At 36.8% G+C, this 24,101-nt stretch overlaps 1 protein-coding gene across 3 annotated transcripts in view; it reads right to left on the reverse strand.

Annotated features, from left to right (window-relative positions):
* btv (dynein cytoplasmic heavy chain beethoven) overlaps positions 1 to 24,101 on the reverse strand; it is a 223,963-nt gene that overhangs the window by 135,980 nt on the left and 63,882 nt on the right. For all 3 annotated transcript variants that reach the window (XM_083144201.1, XM_083144199.1, XM_083144200.1), the window contains exons 23-33: positions 20,220 to 20,335; positions 15,365 to 15,519; positions 14,544 to 14,711; positions 12,485 to 12,643; positions 11,985 to 12,124; positions 10,883 to 11,099; positions 6,922 to 7,152; positions 5,417 to 5,623; positions 4,073 to 4,260; positions 3,729 to 3,867; positions 289 to 408 (exon numbers count right to left, since the gene is read on the reverse strand). In XM_083144201.1, the coding sequence (XP_083000327.1) occupies positions 289 to 408; positions 3,729 to 3,867; positions 4,073 to 4,260; positions 5,417 to 5,623; positions 6,922 to 7,152; positions 10,883 to 11,099; positions 11,985 to 12,124; positions 12,485 to 12,643; positions 14,544 to 14,711; positions 15,365 to 15,519; positions 20,220 to 20,335 (1,840 nt within the window). The remainder of the gene's footprint in view (positions 1 to 288; positions 409 to 3,728; positions 3,868 to 4,072; positions 4,261 to 5,416; positions 5,624 to 6,921; positions 7,153 to 10,882; positions 11,100 to 11,984; positions 12,125 to 12,484; positions 12,644 to 14,543; positions 14,712 to 15,364; positions 15,520 to 20,219; positions 20,336 to 24,101) is intronic.

The following is a 24,101-nucleotide window of genomic DNA, read 5'->3' on the forward strand; positions in this document are numbered from 1 at the left end:
CTTAGAAGAAAAATTCATATCTTTCCTAGTAATTGACTGAATAACTTCGAAATTAGATATAATTATGCAACAATTCAAATAATAAATTGAAAACTGAAATCAAAATGATGCCTGGAACTAATATATTTATATCCTCCTTGATGTTTTTAGAATTATTAATTCATTGATGATTTACAAGATCACTGTTTTTATTAAACTATATAAAAAAAGGGCAGAAACAAATGAGTGTGTTTTGTTCTATTTTTATGCATCTCTCAGCTCATTTTACAATTTTTATGCATCTCTTACCTCATCACAATTGAATACAAGCACTTGTCTTCCCAGTAAACCTCCTAGCGCTTTTACAGATTCAGTCTTTCCTGTTCCTGCAGGCCCATAAGGATTTCCACCCAGTCCCATGTGCATGCCCTGGAAGAAATTAATGAAACTGTACACATGTAATCTAACCATCTGTGACATTACAGAAAGTACAGTGTTCACTTTTATCATCAGTAACTGAATGAATGGTAACAACAAGGAATTTCCATAAAATCTAATAATACAGTTTACATGGCCTTGTCAAGATACTGCACTGAAAAACTACAACATTAACAGATGTGGGTACAATCATCAAAAAAAGAGGATTTCAGAAGTCAGGAACAAAACAGTACCAAGATAGCAGATAGAGGTAAGGATAGTGATGAGCTTCCAAAAACTGGATAGATTGATTCTCCACAAAAGTCCCATTTTAATATGGTTCTTTGCTAGTAGTTGCTTGAACACATTTCCCTTCGAAGTCCTTTGTGCACAGATTCCACCAGGGTGCTCCAGAGTCTGGAATTGCTGAATTCCAGAAATCCTGTAGTGCAGAGTATCTTTCGACGGGTTGTGTCCTTGTCTGTCACAGCTGAAGTTTGCATCTGTTGGATTCCTAGTCACATGGGTATCAAGGGGAACAAAGCAGCCGATGCTGCCGCTAAGTCTGCTGATCTCGTCCATCTTATGCCCTCTAGGGACCTGCAGAATGTTTTCCACTGTTCTCTTCTTGAGACGTGGCAAGAAGAGTGGGATGCGGTAACAGGAAACAAGCCTTGCGCTATCAAGCCCACCACTGGTGCTTGGCAATTCTTGCCCTGTCACTCCCATCAAGAAGACGTCGTCTTAACTCAGCTTCGAATTGGACACAGCCATCTCACACATGGTCACTTGCTGCAAGGGCTGGACTCTCCAATGTATTGTGTTTGCAATGTCATTTAAAGTATTGGGCATATCCTTATTGAATGTGCTGATTTTGCTTTCCTCAGGCAGACTTTTACTCTCCCCAGCTGTTTAACATCCATGTTGGGAGAAGACAACAAGGTTTTAAGAAAGGTGTTTAGATTTGTGAGAAGAGCTGGTCTCTTCCACTGTCTGTGAGGAAATTTTAGTATATTCTTACCTTTTTAATGTGTTGCGTTTGTCATGTGCAGATTCCTTTACAACCTTGCATTTTTAACTTATCCCAAGGGGCTTTTTACACCCCCCTTTTAACTCTTAGGGAAGGTTTTTAGATAAGGTGTTTTCCCCACATACAAAGGGTGCAAAATGGCCAAACGTGCCAACACACCCAAAAATTTTAAATCAATCAATCCCTTAGAATTTTATGTGTACTTTCTTCTGGCAGTTAGCTCAATTAAACTACATTATAATGTCTAAGTTTATGAAACTTTCCTAAAATGTTACTGTGTTCTTCATTTTGAAAAATTTGACATTCTTCTTAGCGATGTGAAATTCTTTCTGATGCATGTAAAATACTAAGATAAATATTCACAATGCTAACCAATAGTACAGTGATCTAATTTAAAATGGCAAACATGTAGACCCGAACTAAAGTAGAATGCTCACTCCCTTAATCTGACTGCAGAGAAAGAAATAATTAATATAGTGTTTTCAATTTTTTTCCACTTAAAAGAAATATATATATAAAAAATATATTTTCAAAGTAAACTGTGCATCTGTTTTCTACTCAAATATAGTAACATATATAGATTAACTTTCATGCTATTTTCATGATCAAGAGAACAAAGATGGCAAGAAGTAAGTTCTTTGTACTGTAGATGGTCCAATACTTAAACAAAATAACTGTTCAAGAACATAATTCAAGTTTAATTCGTGTTATTAATAGAATTATGTTTTTTATTTTCCTAACAATTTTAGTAACTCACTGATACCATTCACAAAAAAATGTTTGTTTTGAACTTAGTCAATTGATTACCAATCTGTAAACTGCAAAATTAAGTAAAATATGGTAGGTTTAGGCCATAGTTGGTGTACTCAATATCAGATGCAATATCATTCCAAAATAAGTTGTCTGATAAACTAACATACATGTTTCATCAACATTATTTGACCCTTAGTAGAACTGTAGAACTTTTATATGTATGTTTCTTTACATCATTATTGTTTGAATTCCCATATTCTTCTTTAGGATTTCAAAAATCATATATTTCTAGATTCATTTATAAGAGCTTTTGGTATCTGGTAAAGATTGTACGTGTACTCTTAGACATTAATGTAAAGATGTACTTTTTGTGGTTTTAATTTTTTATTTGTTCCATTCCATATGACACACAAAAGGGAAGTAGCTGAAGCCTGATTTGTCATGTCATACGCAGGACATATGACAAATATTAATGATGGTGAAATAAAGGATAAAGGTTTAATGTGATTTGAGACAATATAGACGAGGTTTCCCTAACTTTGGACCAGAATGTGATCTAATTTAATGAGAATGGATTTTGACCTTCCTACGAATAGATTGTTATGGGGAAGGTGAAAGCAATTTAACATTCCAAATAATTTCCATGTTTCCACTGTTCACTGGATTTCTCTACCAGGTAGTCTACAATTTCACAAAACCAAAATTGCAGGTTTTCCAGACCAAGAACTTAAATTTCCCAGACAAAATCATTAGGGCAATTAGTGTATGTGAAGATGTCTGGAAGAAGGTCACTATATTTTAGCTAAACACGCACACTTAGAATGCCACTCAATCAAGTAATTGACTGTTGGGTTGGGTTTAAGTAATACTTGAAATATACTGACTAATGATCAACAAAGAATTTATTTCTAGAAATTCTTAACAATTATAGTGCAAGTAATACACAATTCTAGAATAATTAGTAATATATAACTCCATATATAATATATATAAGAAAGTGCTAAATACAAATAACCACTTATTGTAATAGATTTCTAAATGATACAAGAGTTCAAAACATGAGCTCGTTTCCTACAGTATCGAATATAAAATTTCTACTCTAGGTACCTGTAATACTTAGTACATCAAACTGAAGTATAGTTTGTCCACAGCAAATTTATTTTTCTTATTTTATTCTTTCTGGGTTTTTTCTTCAAAAACCTACTTTTAGTACACTACTACAAAAACATTGAGTTTTCCAAAAAAAGAAAATGCACATTTCCATGACTTTTGAAGGATTTACAGATTTTCCAGACTGGTGGACACCCTGTTCAATCTATTGTTGTTTCAATCTTAAATGTTTTACAATTTCTTATAAATAGTTACTTATAATGTTCAAATGATTTTTCATTTTGACAAACAATGTTTATATGTGTTGAAACATTAAACAAATAAATAAGAACAACCACGTAAATTACCGTTGCACATTAATGTTTAATATAAAATTACTGTCGTTCCACTCTACCATGATCTACATATGGTGAAGAAAATATAGTAGTTTCCTACATACCTGAGTCAAAGTGAGGTAGCACTTGTCTGTTAAAGGTGTGTGCACCAGTTTTGGAGCATTTCCTTGGTACTCATACGTATATTCAAATTCAGCATCCACCATTCTAGCAACAGCCACACCATCCTTCCTGGTGTAAAACCTGTGCAACAGAGAAATATATTTTTCTACAATAGATACATAAGATTTAGAGTATGTAGAACAAAGCTATTGACTGCAAACACATGGAAGACAAGTAAGAACATGCTCAGCAAAGACAAGATCTATTCAAATCCTGAACACCTATTGAGCAAATCTCATTTAAGTAATAGGAAATAAAGTGGTAATTTATATTGCTGCACTCTCACCTCAGCTGTTTTTGCCACTCCCATTCTTCTATATTTTTTACATCAGTTTTGACCAGGTCTTCCACAATTGAAATGTGGTGAATGATATCAAGTATCAGAGCCTTCAATTTCAACTCCAGGATGTGAGCCTCTCCATCCTCACCATCACCCCACTCCATTTCCAATCCAGTGTAGTGTTCCAACTGATTCTGAAATTAAGAAATCAAAGGTGAAATGGCCAAAGATGATGCTTTTCTTCCAGTTCTCTACAACGATTCCACTACTTTTTCTTAACCAAGGTGCTGATAACACTGGGTTAACAGTGACAATTAGGATTCTAATTGGGAAATGAAGTCAGAACACAACACTGAAGTTACAAGTCCTAATCAAAAGACTACCAAAGAAATGTAAATGGTAGTGGTCATAAAGCAGAAAATTTACCAATTACATGTGTTCACCAATATTTCTTCTTAGCTGATAATATGACTATTTAATAGAAACACGTACTTGAACATTGTAACAAGTTATTCAAATAATGATTAATATAAATATATTAGTATTAAATTACAATTATAGTACATCAATTTATGAGTTTAGTTGTGAAATTGTCAAAGAATGATATCAGAATATTCAAATAGATGACATTTAATTACAAAATCCATACTTTTACTCCTATAACTGGTGCAAAAAAAAAAAGCGAAAATTTTTAATTTTGCATAATGTCCAGGATAAATAAAGTCTGCAAAAGTGCCGCATGTCATTTTTGTGGATCCTGGAAGATGCCCAGACTCTGGAAAAGTATCGGCTGTTATCAGTGGAAAAATTCCAACCAAAAATTTCATATACTGATACAACTGGTATTAGCTGACACTGGCCCAGCTGATTGTAAGTTAAGATGACACTGGCCCAGCTGATTGTAAGTTAAGATTAACAGTTAATGACACATACTTAAATTTAGGTGTTCCTTGTTTTGGCTCAATCTGCTTCATGAAAGACTACTACATTAAAACAGGTGAAAATTTAGTAAAATAAAGTAAGAGTTGAAGTTTTCCTGATGTCCCTGTTGGGTTAATAAACAGGTGTCTTACCCAGAATGACTCAGTTGGTCATTAACTCAAAAGAGAAACATTTCATTAGGATGGTTAAATTACATGGCAAAAGCTGACCTGATAATTTGAATACATAAATCAAGATACATATAATGGCATTTAGCCATAACTTACAATCATGATGACATGTGAAGCATGTTCTTTTTAGTTTCGACCATGTTTTCTTCTGTTGCAAACAAGGAATGAGCAAATCAAAATCAATTAATGAAAATTCTGGTATAACTTCTAGAATTCATTAAAGAATCATCAAACCTACCTTCAGTGATAAATTAAACGTTTCCAAGCTTCTTGACCTTATTGCTTCTTCACATTGCCTGGTAAAATTAATTGCCTCCGAAAGGCACAAGATCTGGGAGGGGAACTTCAGAGGATCAGGTCCAGAATTGCTGCTGTCATTCAGGCATTTGTTTTGAAGTGTTTTCAAAGTATTCTTCATTTCAGAAGCTAATTCGCTTAGCCACACCTAGAAATGGGCAGACAAATATTAAAACCACATATGCGAAATGCAGCTAAATGTAGAAATTTACTTCTGACCAGAGTAGCCACTAAATGCCCAGGCTAGAGTCATAAACCAATATAATTTAGTTAATTCAATACTCTTATAAATAGCATGGTGCTCTCTTATTGAATTTATGAATACTCTCGACTTAGAACAAAAAAGTCGCTTCAATCACAACTCTAGCAAAAATACTAAAAGCACACTTGGAGTAGGTAAACAGGAGTTACTACCAGTAGGCTCATTGGTATAATTTGCTGCAAAGTGCTTGTTGGGAGTGAGTGTTGTGAGATCGCTCATTCCCACTTTCAAATCAATTTTTCCAAGCAGAATTAAAGAGCATTATTTATAAAACAAATTTTGAAATATGTAGTTCCTTTTTCTAACCAAAGCTGAACAGGGCTACCTGAATACAAAAATAACATGAAGCTATAATAATTTCTGAACTAAATATTTTATTAAGTAGCAGAAGTTAAAAAGGTCCAGTTTTGGCATGTAAAACTGGGTCTTTTTAACTTCTGCTACTTAGTGAAATGATGGCATGTGGTGTAAGTTACACTTTATCTAAATATTTTAGATTTTATAGTGATGAGGCAGATTATTTGATATTTCTATAAACAGATTGACTTGAGTGTGAAATTCTGCTTTTTAAAAAAATATATATAATGGTACACTTCATATAGTCTCATTTTATAAAATAAATATCTAAATACACTGTTTCACTTTACGTTTTGCAGTTACATAAATTAAACAAGGAGGTGAATGAATTATTCAGCTTTCTCATGGCTCAGCTGAAACTTAATATCACATCAGCAGTACATCGGTTCTCAGTATCAGTAAGTACTAATTTAAATTATATCAGCAATCTTTCAACATTGCTAAAATTTTCATATAAATCCTTATACATAATCAACAATAATATGTGTGAGCATAACAACACAAATAAATAAATAATCATATATCTTTCTCCTAACAATCCAATCAGAAGTTATCATAATCTGGAGACTTCATTGAAGAGTGGTGCACAGATAGCTACAGTAAGGTGTACATAATAGCCACTTTTTGAGAGTCAGCCTGTCATATGGTCCTAATCCAAGATATCCCAGTGTAAGCTTTAGAACAGAATTCTATGAAAAACAAAATTTGGAAAAGTACCATTTTCAGAAAGAATCGCCTTTAAAAATTTAATAGTTTCCAACTCATCCTATTGCTATCAATTAACTATTTCTAACCAGTTTACTTACATAACATAAAGTATCACCTACCTCAACTTGTGTTGTCAACTGAACCTTGTTCTTTAATTCCACCAACTCCCCTTCTAGTGACTTCATTGCAACAATGTGGGTGCCACTGTCATCAAACAGGACACTGTGGATGCCAGCAAACAGCTTCTTCAAGTGTGCCTGGATTACATTCTTCTTTGTTGACTGGCCAAGGATCTCCAGCAAATCATCATCGCCAATGAAGTAAAATCGAGGGAAACCTGATCTTTTGGCCTGGTAAAAAGTTACGGTAAAAAGTTCAAGATCTGTTCTTTAAATTTAATTGTCCATATGTTGCAGTACAGTTCATATAAATCACATATTAACACTATCACCCTTAATGAAAATGATTAACAAGAGCCAATTGTGGCTATTAATTATGTTACTCTATTATTAATCTTTGTAAAGCTGTCAATCAACACACACTCCTAAAAAGAATTATGTTTGTTGATTAAAACAAACAGAGCAAAATATTAACTACAACATTTTGAAAAATATTTTATTTTATTTATTTATTTTTTTTATCAGAAAAGAATAGATGTAGAAGTTTTAGCAAAAAAAAAAAAAAAAAAGCTCGACCAGGACTCAAAACCCAACCTCTCGCATACCATGTGATTGCTCTTTGAGTCAGCATTTTCACTAAAATATCTACTACATCTCCTGTGTGTGATAAAACATAACGTAACCAGAAAAGGGTTTTAATTAAAATAAGTAATTGATGGTAAGAATACTAGAGAAGTTGGTCAGATTGGTAGAACTGACAATGAAGAGTGCCTTTGCCTCTGTGTACATCCAAGCAGAATTGGGATACTTCTTTGAAGTAAAGCAGGGACTGAAGCAAGGAGATGGACTAGCCCCACTCATCTTCAACCTGGTGTTGGAATACGTTATCAGGCAGCTATAACTTGACAAGTTTAGAAACAAGACGCTGCAAATAACTGTTGCACAGCTCACACCACATTTCCCCACTCAATTCTCCACGGCGACGTTGGTTTGCAGTGTTGCAACCTGGAGGGAGTGGAATGGTTTGAGGATTTTCAACGAAATTTGTATTCGCTTTTTTCTGGGATGTTTTCTACCTGTCGGAGTACAGAAATTCAGCTCACCTTTCGCCAACGACTCTTTTCCTTCTTTTAAAACTTGGCCTCCCCAATGGTGCAGTGGTAGCGTTGTCGCCTTGTAAGCAAGGGGTTGGGTTTGATTCCCAGTGGTTCGGATCCCACATTAAACTGTTTAAGTCCAGTCCCGATTAGCCTTACTGTGCATAAACAAGAAAACAACAAATCAATCCAATCCAATTCTTTTAAAACTTCAGAAACCATCAATTTCCATTTAGATACTCTCGTGGCGGCGATTGTGGACTCGACAACATTATACTTAAGTTTAAGTAACTCTTTCTGATTTCGCAAATATTTTGTAACATTGTAAACAATTTATCTGGCCTGTCCTCTAAGGGGCTCTCTAGAGCAGATTGTGGATTTCGTTGGACTCAGCATGATTTGATTTTTGCATTTCAAAAATATACAACCAAGAGTAAAGAGCAAGAACATTTCAATGCCTTAAAAAAGAACACAGGCAAGCGTGTTATCAGATTGCCTTCTCGTAGTGATTGTTGTACGATAAACAAAAGAACCCCCACCCCACTCAGCTTTAAAAAAAAAAACAGGCCAAATGTTAGCCCTGTCCAAGTAGATATTTTTAAACATAGAAACAACAAACGGGCTGCAGTGTTGTTCATGCAGTGTTGCCAAATGTAAGTGAAAGTGTAAATTTATTTTTCCACAAAGCATGGAAAATTGCATGTCAAACATTCGTACGGAAATTTGGACGTTAATTTGGACTATTTCGCCATCTATAGTTCAGAGAAGAAAACCGATCGTTTTCGCGTATAGCCAATCCTGAAATGCCTCGTAAAGGCGTACCGGTCCAAATGGGTGTTTTAAAAAATTATTAGGTACAGTGGCAACACTGTTAATGTTTGAAAGCAACAAAAGGTGTGTTTAGTGATGGTCTATGACATTGAAATACTGGAAACAGGAAAAAAAGAAAATGAAAATTATGGTGAAAAAAGTGTTACTTACCTACTCCTGGCAACCATGCAATGTGATAAGAGCGCCCACCGAACGAGAACAAAAGAATCAGTTAGTTGCGTACTCAGAACTGTTTGAGCCGTGCATTTCGCATTGTTCGTAGGGGAAGATTAGAATTGTTCTGTGAAATGAAGTACTCTTTGGAAGAGAGGGTGTTCATTGTGGAACATTATTTTTGTTCAAAATCGTACGCTAGTGTAAAAACTGTGTTTCGCGAGAAATATCCGAATAACAGTGTTCCAGAAAATTCGATGATATATCGACTTGTTTCCAGATTTCGTGAAACAGGATCAGTTAATGACAAACCCTACCACAGACAACCACCAGTTTTGACACAAGGTGTGCTGCAGGATGTGGAGCAGAGAATATCACTATTTTCCAAGAAATCTGTTCGTAAACTTGCTGCACAGTCAGGTGTATCAAAAACAACAACTCACCGAACGTTAAAACAATTGCACCTACATGCATATAAGGTACAGGCTGTGCAAGAACTGAAGGAAGCAGACAAAGGTGTACGTGTAAGATACTGCCAGTGGTTTAGAAATTTTATGAGAGATAATGGTGTGAATATTTTGGATAAGGTTTTTTTCACGGATGAAGCATGGTTCCACTTAAATGGATATGTCAACAGTCAAAATTCTTGACACTGGTCAAGTAACAATCCCCATTTGTTACATGAACAATCACTTCGTCCACAAAAGATCGATGTGTGGTGCGCGATTTCGCGGAGAAAAATAATCGGTCCATTCTTTTTCAACACAACAGTTGACGGAATAGTTTATCGTGACCTTATCACACAGTTTATTTCTCTGTTGGAACGTGATGAACGTGATTGCTGGTTTAAACAAGACTCCGCAACATGTCACACGTCTAATGAAACTTTAGACATGTTGGCAGCGTTTTTTGACGATCACATTATAAGCAAAAACTTATGGCCCAGTCGCTCCCCGGATCTGACGTCTCCAGATTTTTTTCTGTGGGGTTATTTGAAACAAACAGTTTGCATTAATAACCCAAGAACACTTGATGATCTAAAAATAAACATTTGCACAGCCATTAACAATATAAACCAATCAACCTTGCATAAAGTTGCTTCCAACATGATAAAACGTGTTGATGAATGCCTCAGGGAAAATGGTTGTCATTTTCAACATCATTTGTAAAGCTACACTGCCTGTTATGCACATTGCATGGTTGCCAGGAGTAAGTAAGTAACACTTTTTTCACCATAATTTTCATTTTCTTTTTTTCTTGTTTCCAGTATTTCTATGTCATAGACCATCACTAAACACACCTTTTGTTGCCTTCAAACATCAACAGTGTTGCCACTGTACCTCATAATTTTTTTAAAACACCCATTTGGACCGGTACGCCTTTACGAGGCATTTCAGGATTGGCTATACGCGAAAACGATCGGTTTTCTTCTCTGAACTATAGATGGCGAAATAGTCCAACTACCCAAGGTGGAAATTGACGTCCAAATTTCCGTACGAATGTTTGACATGCAATTTTTCATGCTTTGTGGAAAAATAAATTTACACTTTCACTTACATTTGGCAGCACTGCATGAACAACACTGCACCCCGTTTGTTGTTTCTATGTTTAAAAATATCTACTTGGACAAGGCTAACATTTGGTGTATGACTTATGTATGTACAGGTTTCGGTTACAAAGTAACGCCACTCTTAATTCCCAGTTGCGCCGTTCATGGGACACCCTGTATTTCACACTACATATGAAAAATTAATTGAAATTTCATAGCTGTATCACATTTGCATACTTCTGAAGGCCAAGGTTGAAACAGTTTGACTGGAGCTGAAACCATAGTATTTAAGTCTTGAATTTAAAAATATCTATCTTGCTAAGTGACTTACCTCAAGAAACTCGTTCAAACTCTTCTGGCACCTGGAAAGCTGATCTAGAAGTGTTTTCAGGGTCTGTGAGAGGCCACTGATCTTGCAGAGAGAGACGACCTTGTTGTCTCTTGCTATGTCTGCCATGATGTTCTTGAAGTCACAGTCAACTCTCTGGAAACGGGCCTGATCCTGAGACAGAGTGCCAGCACCAAATATTGGCTCAAGATATACCCACCTGGAAATTAAATTAAATTAATGAAACACCAACTATTAGGGCTGAGCTAATACCAATGCCAATGCATCAGTATCGACCAATACAATATTATTTGGGATTTATTTGCTGATAATGGCTGACACTTTCCGGTATTTTGGTTTCTCACAGGGTCTGGGATAATGGCATGCGACACTTTTCTGGAAATTATGCAAAATTCAAAGTTTATTTTTATTTTGTACCAGTTTTGTGCGAAAAACTTGATTTTGTGATTACAAAAGAGATATTTTATGTAATTCTTGTAGGTTTCAAAACAAAACTCTTGGTAAATTGATGCTGGAGTGGAATACTTTATCAATATTTTGAACAATTTTTAATTATTACTATTTTCAAGCATCAGTATCGATGGTGGGAATCATTGAGAGTATGGTATCAGCTCAGCTCTATCAACTATAACTAAAATTGGTGCTTACATGCTGTTAGGATATTTTCTAGTGTAAATTAGAGTGAGAGCCAATACCAATGCACATGTATTGCCTACAAGACAAGCAGAAGATGACAGTGTAAGACTATGAATACTGTAAACTGCTTTAAGTCCTGGCAATTATCTGTTGTACTGGAGTAACAGCGAAAGCTGTTGAAAAACTAACATGGAAAGGAAGACAGAAGACGAAATTTATGTATGCATGTATAGTACATATAAGTGCAAACTTACGGGCCTCCCCGATGGCGCAGTGGTAGCGTCGTCGCCTTGTAATCAAGGGGTCCCGGGTTCGATACCCGGTGGAGGCACAAGTGGTTCGGATCCCACTTTAAACTGTAGGTCCAGTCCTGATTAGCCTTACTGTGCATAAAGTGGACTTTAAACACCAAATCAATCCAATCAATCCAATCCAAGTGCAAACTTACTTTCTTTGTATTTGATTAAGGTTGTGTAGAAACTCATCTATGTCTGCTAATTTGTTTTCCCAGATGGATGCCCTGTCACTGAAACTTGAATAGTTTGGAGAATTTTTAATTGACTGAAGCAAGCACTGGTTGTCACCCACCTACAACAGAAGAACAGAATATTTAAAGTGAATGTATGAGAAATTATGATGATGTTAATGATTATTTACAATTAGTGGATACAAATTTGACGGGATACAAATTGCCTTCCATTTCACTGTAAAAAAGTTAAGGGAAATGGGTTAGAATTCACTTCAGAAGGAAGAAAGACTTAAGACCATTTTTAGAGTGCAACTTAAGAGGTTCAAACTCAATAATTATGGTTACAAAGTAAAATCGCAAGTATACACTCATTACTTTTTACAAAATAAATTGCACTAATCTGCTCAAAAGCAATAGAAGAAAGGAGGAGAAAGTAAATTAAGGAACAGAAAAATTTAGTCATTCTTGTAATTAATCACCTTGCTCAAAATGTCCTTAAAGTCCTTGATTAACTGCACGGACTGTCCTTGAGAATTTGCATGGTCAGTCAAGGAAAACCTGGCCTCCACTTCCCACATATCCAGTTCTCCCAGTGCTTGTCGGATGACAATTTCTCCAGCTGCTCTTGCATTCAAATCCTGATGTGAACAGTTACAAGAATTAGAAATAACGTTTCAACATGAAATGAATTATGATGGTTTAAAAACTAAGAATTGTATGTAAGTAACATATAGGGTAGGTAGAAAAATCTGATGATGTTTAAAATGATATGAAATAGTATTATTCATTTGCTAGCCTTACAGCCATATGTATGTCAATATTATTGAAAAAATGTATGATTTACACCAAAATTAAGTGCAGAAAATAACATCTTGCTTTTGTTTTTGAAAAACGTTTCAACACTGAAAGCACATTGCATTGAGTTTCATGGGGCCATGGTGACTGAAATGGTAGTTAATGAGGAGCGGAATCACCAACACCTCTCTTCCCACAACCCCACCACATGGACGCAACAACAAAACAACAATCAGCAGGTTTTTCTTCCCCAGAAAAGAGAAGTTGCAGCGACCAACTCCAGCAGTGTATGGACCACAATGGGTGCCATTTGTAAGATGTTATTTTCCACACTTAACATTGGTGTAAATTATAAAGACAGTGACTTCATGGTCGAGTCGTCCACGGAGCAGCGGCCTGGTCACCAGGCAGGTGGGAGCGCGACTGCTGGCATTTAGATCCACCTTGGCACTGGACGTGTCAGTGCTTCAGTATCTAGATAGCAAGTGTCCAGTTTGCACGTGTTTGTGAAGTGTTAAAGTGTTTACAAGTGTTTTTGATTGTTTTATTTCACCTTACGTATTAGATATTGGTGCTTTTCTGCAGTCTAATAATGCCACGCTATCCGTACAACTTCAAATAATGAATTTTTATGTAGAACTCTTAAGTCATTACGAATTCTTGTAGGGAAGGAAGTTATAAGGCATTTCGCACCAGAATTCCCAGATGTTCCCATTCCACACAGAGACAATGTGTGAAAACTTGTAAACAAATTTAGGGAAACAGGGTTTGTTCTTGATAAGAAGCGAAGGGTGAAACGACGTGTGCTTACTGAGGAGAAAGTATACGACGTTAGAGCACAATTGGAACATAATCCTAAAAAATCCCCCCGGTGCCTTGCACAAGAAACAGACATTTTTGAGTCGTCTGCGTGGCAAGCCACCAAGCTTTTAAACCTGAAGCAATACATTAGAAGAATTGAAATAAAATATCACGAGAGAAATTGAAGCAATTTCGGAAGAGAAACTGATACGTGTTAGTGAAAATGTGCTAAAAAGATACCATAAACGTTAGGATGCAGGAGGATAACATTTCTAATGCCTCTTATAACAACGTACGTGTTTATTCTAATTGTAACTGTCCATGTAATTCTACGAACTTATTTCATTACATAGCTAGCGTTTCCAGTTACGTGGATGTTGCACTATGTTTGCCGGCAGGCGAGCTCTCGCTGCCAGGTGTGCTTGCCGCCACTCTGAATAATGACAAACTCTTCATATTTACTTTGTCATATCATTTTAAAAATCATCATGATTTTCTGCCCCACCCTGTACTTCGGTATTACATGACATATTATTTCTATATAAATAGTAACAACAGTCAGGCAAAAGTTTAAAACAAACTAAGTTCAAGGTAACACTCCAAAGCTTAAAAGTAACATCAATCTTAGGAAAGCACAAAATTGAAAATAGTTTCATATTTATTAGCCTAATGTAATAGTAAAAATTAGGGATTGGACAGATTAATCGGTACTCTATTGGTATCGGCCGATTTAGGCATATCGGTGTATCAGTTTATCGGTAAAATTACCGATCCAATATATCTATTAATATCTTAGATTTAGTATGATTTTATATTGGATCGGTAGAATATCTGTTATCAGTATCAGAAAATTTTGTATCGGTAATTTATCGATATCAGCCAAAATTTCATATCATCCCATCCCTAGTAAAAATATTGCAAAAAAATTAAATGTAATCTTACCCTGAGTTGTTCTGCTTTAGCAACTATATTCTCCTTAACATTAAGGAAATCACCAAATGTCAGAGCTTCCACTGATTTACTTGGCATTCCCAGAAGACCAAACATTTCTAACCAATGTTTGTCACTGAACATATCTCCTCGAACATACTTCAGCAGTGGCAGAACATCCTGAAAATGTAAAACAATGCAGAATAAGAACATCATGTACTCGATTTTACTATCATGAGCCATAACTAAAATAAAATTCACTGGACGTCGATACTGCGCAGAAGTTGGTTAGGAAAATCCATGAGAGCATCTCAACAGATAGTCACATCTGACTTGGAGCATGAAAATTGTATTTCTTATTTGTTAACTTAGGAACTCAATTGATAAAAGCAACTGTGGATTTAAAGCTCAATTTCTGACAAATATGACTTATTGTTTTATCATGTTTTGTTTCTTATATTTATTTACTTAACACAGCTTTAACTAACCAATGCAAGCAGTACATACAGTGGAACCTCGATTTTATGTTTTTCAGTGGACCAAGCCACAAAAACTTAAAATGCAGAAAAATGTAAAATCGAGGAAAATTTTGTAGAATTTTGCTCTATTTGGACCATGAAGATTGAGTGTATAATGGGGGAAAATGTAAGATCCGGGAATGTAAAATCAGGGATCCACTGAAGAATTACTGATTGATTGATTGATTTGGTATATTTTTCTTCGTTTTTCTGCTACTTTTGGCAAATCATGAAGATGAGGATAAGTGATGATATGATGAAATTAATTAAGGGACAGCTGAATATTTCACAAGAAGAAGTGTATAATTGTTTTACCTTGTACTTTTCCACTTCCTGGAGGAGCCGCACAGTGACTGAAGTAGTTTCTCCATCTGATTTCAACCTTTCCTGCCACTGTGAAAGGAATTCTTCAAATTTGTAGCTCTTACTGCGGAATACTATCCATTCCTCATTGTACATGCCCTTAAGACCTACAAAGAAAGTATAATCCACTTAATTTAAAATTATAGTGTTTATAAATTACACGTTCCTACCAGCTCACATTTCTTTTCCCCAAATCTGTTCTCTTTCTTCATTCTTGTCTTGCCTCATTTAAAATCTTAATATTGCCCATAGGAAGAATACTTCTAGTCACTCAACAGATTTTCCATGCTCAATACATAAAAAACATGTACTAAAAACCTTTAAAACCATTATAATAATACCAAAACAATATTTCCTTAAAGTCTACTTGAACACTCACAGAAGATAATCACAACTGAACATTAATTTGTAAGTGGCATCTGAATTACAAAATTCTTGCTTCACACTACGATTCCCATCTATCAAAATACATACTGATTTCAAGATGAAAGCATCACCCACTATGGTGTCTGGATGGCCACCTTAGTACTAACAATTCTAGTAATGTAATTTAAATTCATTAGCAGGGAGAGAAAAGGTCAGGAAAATTTTGAAATAATTAATTGAGAAAAAATTACAGAATACAAAAAAATACCAAATTATATATCCTGTACTTCTTAAAAGTATCCACAATGATTTAACTACACACAGCAACTTCCACAAATATTGGGTGGTGGTAGATACTATGAAAAAAAGTAACTTTTCACAAAAATAGTACCTCTAAAGAGCATTTGGCACTTTTAAGTGCTTAAAATATATTCTCAATGTATGCAACCCAACACAACAATAAAGGCACTGGCCTAACATCCAGGGGCATTTGGCAGGGTTGCCATTAGCTTCCAATGTTAACACAGACAGATTTAAAACAACAAAACCAAAATTCAAATTCAAACAATGTGATAGTCTTAACAAAGCAAATAATGATACTTCCAAAGTTTGAAGGAGTTGCAAAGTTAGTTAAGTCCGTCCACTTTATGCTAATCAAGACTGGACTGGACTCGCAGTTTAAGAATGGGACTCTTTTCACTGATGAGCATCGTAATTAAATTATAACATATATTAAAATCTAAAAAAAATATAGAGGTAATACAATTTTAAAGTAAACCCTTTACCTGAAAATGAAGATTTTTATTTCTTTCTTTGTTTATTAAAGAAAAAATTAACTTTATATAACTTCAACCCAAACTTTAGGAATATTTTCGGGGACAGTCACACTTAGTATACAAAAACAAGTTCATGAATTATGCTGTAAATCTTCAAGAACAATAACAACATAACACAATTGTGCATTCAATTATAGACTATTTTATGGAAATACTGGATGGGTAAAGTTGTTGGTTATCACATTATTTAAAAAGTGATACCTTATACATGTAAAATAGTTACCGTATTTGCTCATGTATAATGCACACTTTTTTCCAAAATTTTGCACCCAAAACCTGTGGTGCGTATTATGCACAGAATATTTTCGATAGCCAACATGAAACTGTTCAGCCTCATTCCATGATTTTGTGGAACTTGCATTGATTTTTCATGTTTACGGAACCCTATCATGTTATACAATGTGTTCCATTTAAATCTCCCTAATTTCAATTAATTACTGTCAACGAATAATATCTGTAACACGAAATGAAAGGCCAGATCTTCAAGTTTTGTTTTCATGACTTGAAGTTGTCCATTTGCTCACTACGCAGCACCACGGTCGCATAAATAAAAATGGTGACTGTTCAACAACGTGCGCAGGCAGTGGTGTGGTATGCTGAGATAAAATCTGTGATTGCAACGCAACGAAATTTCAGAAGAGTGTACGAGGCGTTGCACCTGATGCTAAATCAATTAGGCTGTGGTTTAGTAAGTTTTTAACAACCGGCAGTGTCCTAAAACAATCTGGAGCTAGCCGTCGTGTGTCAGAGGAAAAGGTAAGAAATTTGAACGGTGTTTCAGAGAAGCCCGAGTAAATCCATCCACCAGGCATCTAGGCAATTGAATGTGCCTCCAACAACAATGCATCGAGTTTTGTACAAGCGGCTTCGGTTGTATCCGAATAAAATGCAGATTGTGCAACAATTGAAGCTAGATGATAAGCCGCATCGCAAAGAATTTGGTATGGAAATGCTGCAGCGTATCAACATGAATCCTTACTTCCTTGACAACGTCTTGTTTTCAGACGAAGCAACGTTTCACGTGTCGGGGATTGTCAACTGGCATAACGCATGGACTGTGAACTTGGACATGTTGGAGCAGTTTGTGTACCTCCAGGTAGCTGCTCTCCAACCGGACATCATCTTCCAACAAGATGGAGCTCCCCCACACTGGAGTCTGGATGTTCAGAGGTCCCTCAATTCGACATTTCCTAATCGCTGTATTGGACGCGATGGACCGATACGGTGGCTGCTATGTTCACCTAACCTCACTCCGCTGGACTTCTTCCTCTGGAGTTACATCAAGGATTGTGTGTTTGCGACTACAGTGGATAACATCCCAGAGTTACCCGCAAACATGATACGCTTGCAACAGTAACAAGAGACATGTTGGAGAGAACATGGCAAGAAGTTGCATACAGACTGGATATTGTTCGTGCTACCAATGGGACACATGTGGAGGTGTATTAGTGTGTGGAAAATAAAATTTGTGAGTTTTTCTTCAATTCTCTGAAATTTCATTGCTCTATCATTCATACTTTCTTTTCTTCCAGTATATCATTGTAAAGCTTAAATTCTGCAGTTTCTGAATATGGCAACAGTATTCCATTCAAGATGGCGACACTAATGTGCAATGCGGTTGAAATAAGCTCATCACAAAATGAAGGAATGTTCTGATTCTTATAGTACCGTGCATCCATTTCGATCTGCAGCCGAGAGATCGGGAGAAGCGTGGCGGGCGGCACTGACGGAGATGCCGACATTTGCGGCCTGAAATGCCCGCTTATTTTTATGGACATATGCAGACATTTATATAAATATTGCAAAACGAGCACTAACCTGTGTTATAAGAGTATGGTTTTAATTTTAGTAGCTTAGTGACTGTATGTGCCGATGATTTTGACACGCCCACCTCTTGTGAAACACGGCGTAGAGGTTTGTTTGGAGAACGTTCTAACGCTGCACCAATATCATCGAGTTTTGCTTCGGTTAGAATCCGTCGTTTTTGCTTAGGTGTTTTAAAATTTAACGATACAGTTTCTCGTAATTTAAGGACAAGATGTCTAACCGTATCTCTGTGTGGAGTTGAAACGCATGGGAATTTCTGTACAAATTACCTACACACGTCTCGACACGAGTTTGTTTTCACGTAGGTACGTGTCATACATAAAAAAATCTTTGTTCTAACGTGAATCTTGCGGCTGGCATTCCAATCGTCTCACTGACACGTCACACATACACACTACAATAACACAAACAAGTAACTGCAAGTAACCAAGAATAACACTCTTGCGCACAGTACGAAATTAACACGCTCTTGGTTTACATTGCTCGCCACTATATTTACAACTCTGTCTTCATCTAGTCGCGAAGGAACAAAAAACTCGAGCTCGGATATTTTGGATTGCAAGGAAGCTCACGAAAACCATTCACTTTTATCGGTTTCGTCTGCAGTGTAATCCTGATACAGTGTTGCACATTCGAAACCTCCAAACGATTCCCATGGCCACAAAACTCTTTCAAGGATATAACTATGATTAAAATGCTTTATTATCTGTGGCTCTTAACATCGTTTCTATAGCGTATTTATTTGTGTATATAAGAGCAGAACTTGGATGAATTACAGAAGAACTTTTGCGTGTTATAACACAGGTTAGTGATCGTTTTGCAATATTTATATAAATGTCTGCATATGTCTATAAAAATAAGCGGGCATTACAGGCCGCAAATGTCGGCATCTCCGTCAGCGCCGCCCGCCACGCTTTTCCCGATCTCTCGGCTGCAGATCGAAATGAACGCACGGTACTTTGGATGAAAGAAAAGACAAGGAAAAAGAAACTAATAATTAAAATGTAATACTGGCCACATAATATGACATATATGGAGTGTGTAAATGCCTCAATGGAAGAAATCTTGTGCTGCTAACTGCTAGTTTGAGGGTCCTGAATGTGCCTCGTATAAATGTTACGTTAATCATGGAAAAGTATGTATTTTGAAGTTTTTTAGAAAAAGTAAAGGAGGAATGAGCAATACCACGTATAAAAGTTTGAAGGCTATTTCTCATGATTTTTCACTTTGTAATGTAACGTTCTGCGACACCAAGAAAAGCAGTGCCATTCTGGCAGAATTCAAGCATGCACCTCCCGTCATATGGGATTTGTTGGGCAAGAAATAATAAAAAAAAACTTCCTGAGCACTGCAAATCCACAACATAATTTTGATCTCACTTTTTATATTACAGAATAAATAAGGTGGTTAAAGAGTGAAAGCTTTTAGATGCTAAACACAGTGGAAGGAGAGGGGCAGAGGTGGCATGGGTTGGTCACTTTTTGTTTACACAAGAGGATATTCTCCTCTTGGTTCACATAGCAACAGGTGGCTCACTGAATAGGTTTCACGTCATTCACTCTTGATCTGCATAGCAACAGCTTTTTATGACCTACATATAAGAAAGCAATTTCTTGAACCTGGATTGTACTGCGCAATATATACAAGACATAAACCAGGATGTGCATTATACACGCACATGCATTATACATGCGTAAATACAGTAATTTACATAGAAATATATTTATATAATATTTAAATATAAATAAAATCGAACAATTTTTTTCTCATTAACACACCTTGGTTGAACTCATCAAACAATGACCACATAGCTACATGTTTGTTCAAATCATTCTCTATATCTTCAACTTGAGGAAGTGATGGAACCTCAATACCAAAGTGGCTGAAATCCTTCCTGAAATAGAAAAAAGTGTATGTTAACTGGAATATGGAATAAACATGTACCTACAGTGGATAATCAACTTTCATACATTCATACATGTACAATTTTGAGATTATGACTAACAAGGACACGAAGGTTCGAACCTCCGCCACCACTCGCCACTCTCACTATCATTTGTCGTTAGTGCTTCTGCTGAGTGCGGTATTCTTCGTGTTCCTGGAGTGAAGGATATACTTTGGAGTGGTTAACTAGGTTCTGGAAATCTCCGCTTCTACACCAGTTTAAATAAGAAGATAGGTGAGTAATATAGATCTCGATACCTAAGATAAAACTGAGATGTTTGAAATTAGAGTTTGAGAATACATAAGTATAATATAGAATAAGATTCATATGATAAATATAAAATAACATATAATACATAAAATATAGAGAGAATAATTCATGGTCCAATAAGGCCCGTAGAAAACTGGAGTGGCCTTCAAATGAAGACCACCAGAAACAATAGATAGCATGGAATACATTACAGTAAGAAAGAATATAATAATACAGAAAATTTACAAGATGAGAACTGCGGGCTGACCAAGTAGGCCCACCACAGGATGCAGAAGATAAAATAAAGTAAGATGGACTAATGGTTCTCCCAGAAGCTTAAGGAGTGCCTGGTCATCTTCTGCTGCACAGCATCCACTCGTGTTGGAATCAGGTCTGCACTATGAATCATCTTCGAGTTCTTCCAGCTGTTTACCTCTAATGGAAGTTATGAAGAAACGTCTTGTTAAGGGAAGTTGGTCCTGTCTCATAGTACCTGATCTCTTCTTGCTGATGATCTTAATCAGTGGTCACAGTAATGGCTGATCTCAGTACTCGAGTTGATCTCCTAGGTACATCCTGAACTGTGACAGTCCTAGGTATAGTCGAGCCAGGAGTAGTCTCTCTCTCTCTGTTGGGTCAGATCTTCTATACTCGAATTCCTCATAGCTTGATATTATATCTGCAAGCTTGTTGACGATATTGAAGGTCTGCTGGCAGCTCGCCATCTGCTGGAATGAGCCTCTTCTTAAATTAGACCTCAGACGCCAAATTCATCGCAAGTTAAAAGGGCGTGTTCCGGTGTATCTATTACTCCACATTTCTGGCACTTGTCATCAGATCTTAGTCCAAACCTCTTTAAATAGGAACCGTAAGGGCCATGCCCTGTAATGAAATGAGTAAGACCCTTTGATGGTCGGAAGGAGTTTTTAGGTCTTATCTTCGCCGATGGCAGAAATTCTTTGGTACGTCCGGAACCGGGATGCTGTTCCCATTCAATCTTCCAGGCATTTTCTAAGTGTTGATCGATGTCCTGAAATGTGTTGAGGTTTTGACCAAGAAGGGCTAGGATCTTATTATGCTGCCCTTTCCTCAGCCAGTATCTGGCTGCATATCTCTGAACCTCGAAATTGAGTGGAAGAACACCGGCAATTACTATTACAGCAGCTGTAGCGGACGTCCGAAAGGCGCCCAGTATTTTCAAGAAGATATTCCTCTGTGCTGCCCGTAACTTGACTTTCACATATTGGTTGAGGGTCATCATTGCCCAGGTAGAGAATGCATAACAGACGGTCGGCACAAACACCGCTCTGTAATATAGCATTGCTATGTCAAAAGGCAGGCGGTATGCCAAGTTACCCATGCTCATGATGTTATGCATAGTGGTTTTTGCTTTCGTCAAGACATTAACTATATGAGAGCGAAAACCCAGTTGTGTCTCGATTAATATTCCTAGGTACTTGACTTCCAAGGCAGCTCGAATGGAACAATTTCCAAGCTTTATTACTGGAGATCTCTGTAGTTTACCTTTTAGCAATATCTGATGGGTTTTTTCAGTAGCTATTGTTAGCTTACTTTTTGATGACCATTCTTCAAGCCTTAACATAACATTATTAGTCTTCGTTTCAAGGTTTCTATGATTGTTGGCACTGAAGATAATTAGTAGGTCATCAGCGTATGCAACTACATCAGTTACGTCAGTCATGTGCAGGAGCTCCACCAGTATGGGTCCCAATACGGAACCTTGAGGGTAGCCTTTACTGATATTTCTATTTATACTGGCTGTACCCCATATGTATTGGACACTCCTATTGTTTAAGTAATCCTTTATAACATTATATAAAGCCATTGGTATACGAAGTCTTTGAAGTTCTCCAAGCAAGTACGGCCACCAGACGTTGTCGAACGCTCCACTTATATCAATAGTTATTGCAAGGACATATTTCCTGAGATCTTGTTGTACAATCTGTCACCATATTAATTGAATCCTCAGTAGAGCATCCCTTCTGGAAGCCATACTGCCGTTCAGAGTTGTAGCTAAGGATTAATCTCTCGTTTAAGCATTTGGCAATAAGTCTTTCAAAAACTTTTCCCAGGGTGTCCAATAAACATATCGGCCTGTATAAATTGATGAGAACTGGGATTCTTTTAGCATCCTTTAAAAAGAGCACAAGTCTGGCCAATGTCCACATATTGGGGAAGATCACCTGGAGTAAACACTGATTATAAAGTAGCTGAAGATCACCAAGTAAGTTGTTCTTCAAAATCTTGATGACTTCATTTGAAATGCTGTCAGGACCAGGGGCACTCCTATTTCTCAATCTATCGATAATAAGCGCAATCTCCTCTTGAGCGAACGTTATCACCATCAGTTGATTGTTGTAGTTATTATTTGCATTCGCTCTGATGATTCGCTGTTCTGGAGTGTCTTGAAGAGGATCATCCAACGGAAGTAACTTTTCCATCAAGTAGGAAACTGCCTCGTCCCAGGTCTTAGTATAAGTAGTTTCACTTTTCTTCATTGGGATGGGAGCAAACCTTTGCCTGCTCCTCTGCGAGGCCATTCTGTATGGTTTCCCACAATGATTTCTTTCAATCTCCTGCTGAACGAACCTTGACCATGATTTCACTTTGTACTGTTCAATAAGGGAAGAGTAGATGTGCTTGGAATTCCGATATTTTTTCAAAAAGAACAACCTGTCTCTTTCTGTAGCAGCCTTTTGGTAGCGCTTTCTCAATCGACGGGTGACACTCCTACGTGTCAATATATATTGGGGCCACTCATGCTTGGATGAGCTCTTGGTATTTGGGAATTGATCGAATTGCAGATGTAATAGCATTAGTAATAGTTTTTGCAATATCCTCAGCCAGTCTTTCTGATTATGGCTAGCAATAAAACTATAAATATGGAGAAACTAGTACTCACTTTATCCGCAAAACTGTTTCTTCTTCTTTGTTCTATTAATTTCAGTGGCCACTGCCACCATCCTCGTTGGAACTCGCTGTACTGTTGCTTGGCGTGCATCTTTTCTTTGTAGTTCTCCGGCCGCCGCTACATGCGCTGTTGTTAACTGTACGTCTGCATCCATTTTGTCTGCTATTTCTCGGTGTTAATTGTCGTAGTAGGGGAATCCAAGTGTGGTGTGCCCGTCCGCTAGCAACGTTCAGCTCATGCGGGAAGTGCATTATGGTATGCGTTTCCTTGATTTTGGTGTCTACAAGTGTGTGGGCAGTGTGTTTGACTTGTAACTTTTGAATTTTATGGCTATGGTATTTGATGTGTTTGGTAAGACCAGTAGTCTGTTGGGCTTCTTTTTTTTTGCATCCGTTAGGTGCTGTTGGATTCTTTCATTGACAGATCTGCCAATGTAATGTGCCTTGCACTTGCACTCTGCATCGTACACACCTGGGTTAACAAGGGGGGAGAGGAAATACCGTATGTGTTTGTTTAGTTGTGACATTCTGCTCT

Source organism: Lepisma saccharinum, chromosome 1 (assembly GCF_977018435.1).
Source record: "Lepisma saccharinum chromosome 1, izLepSacc3.1, whole genome shotgun sequence".
In the NCBI taxonomy this organism is placed as follows: Eukaryota; Metazoa; Arthropoda; class Insecta; order Zygentoma; family Lepismatidae; genus Lepisma; species Lepisma saccharinum.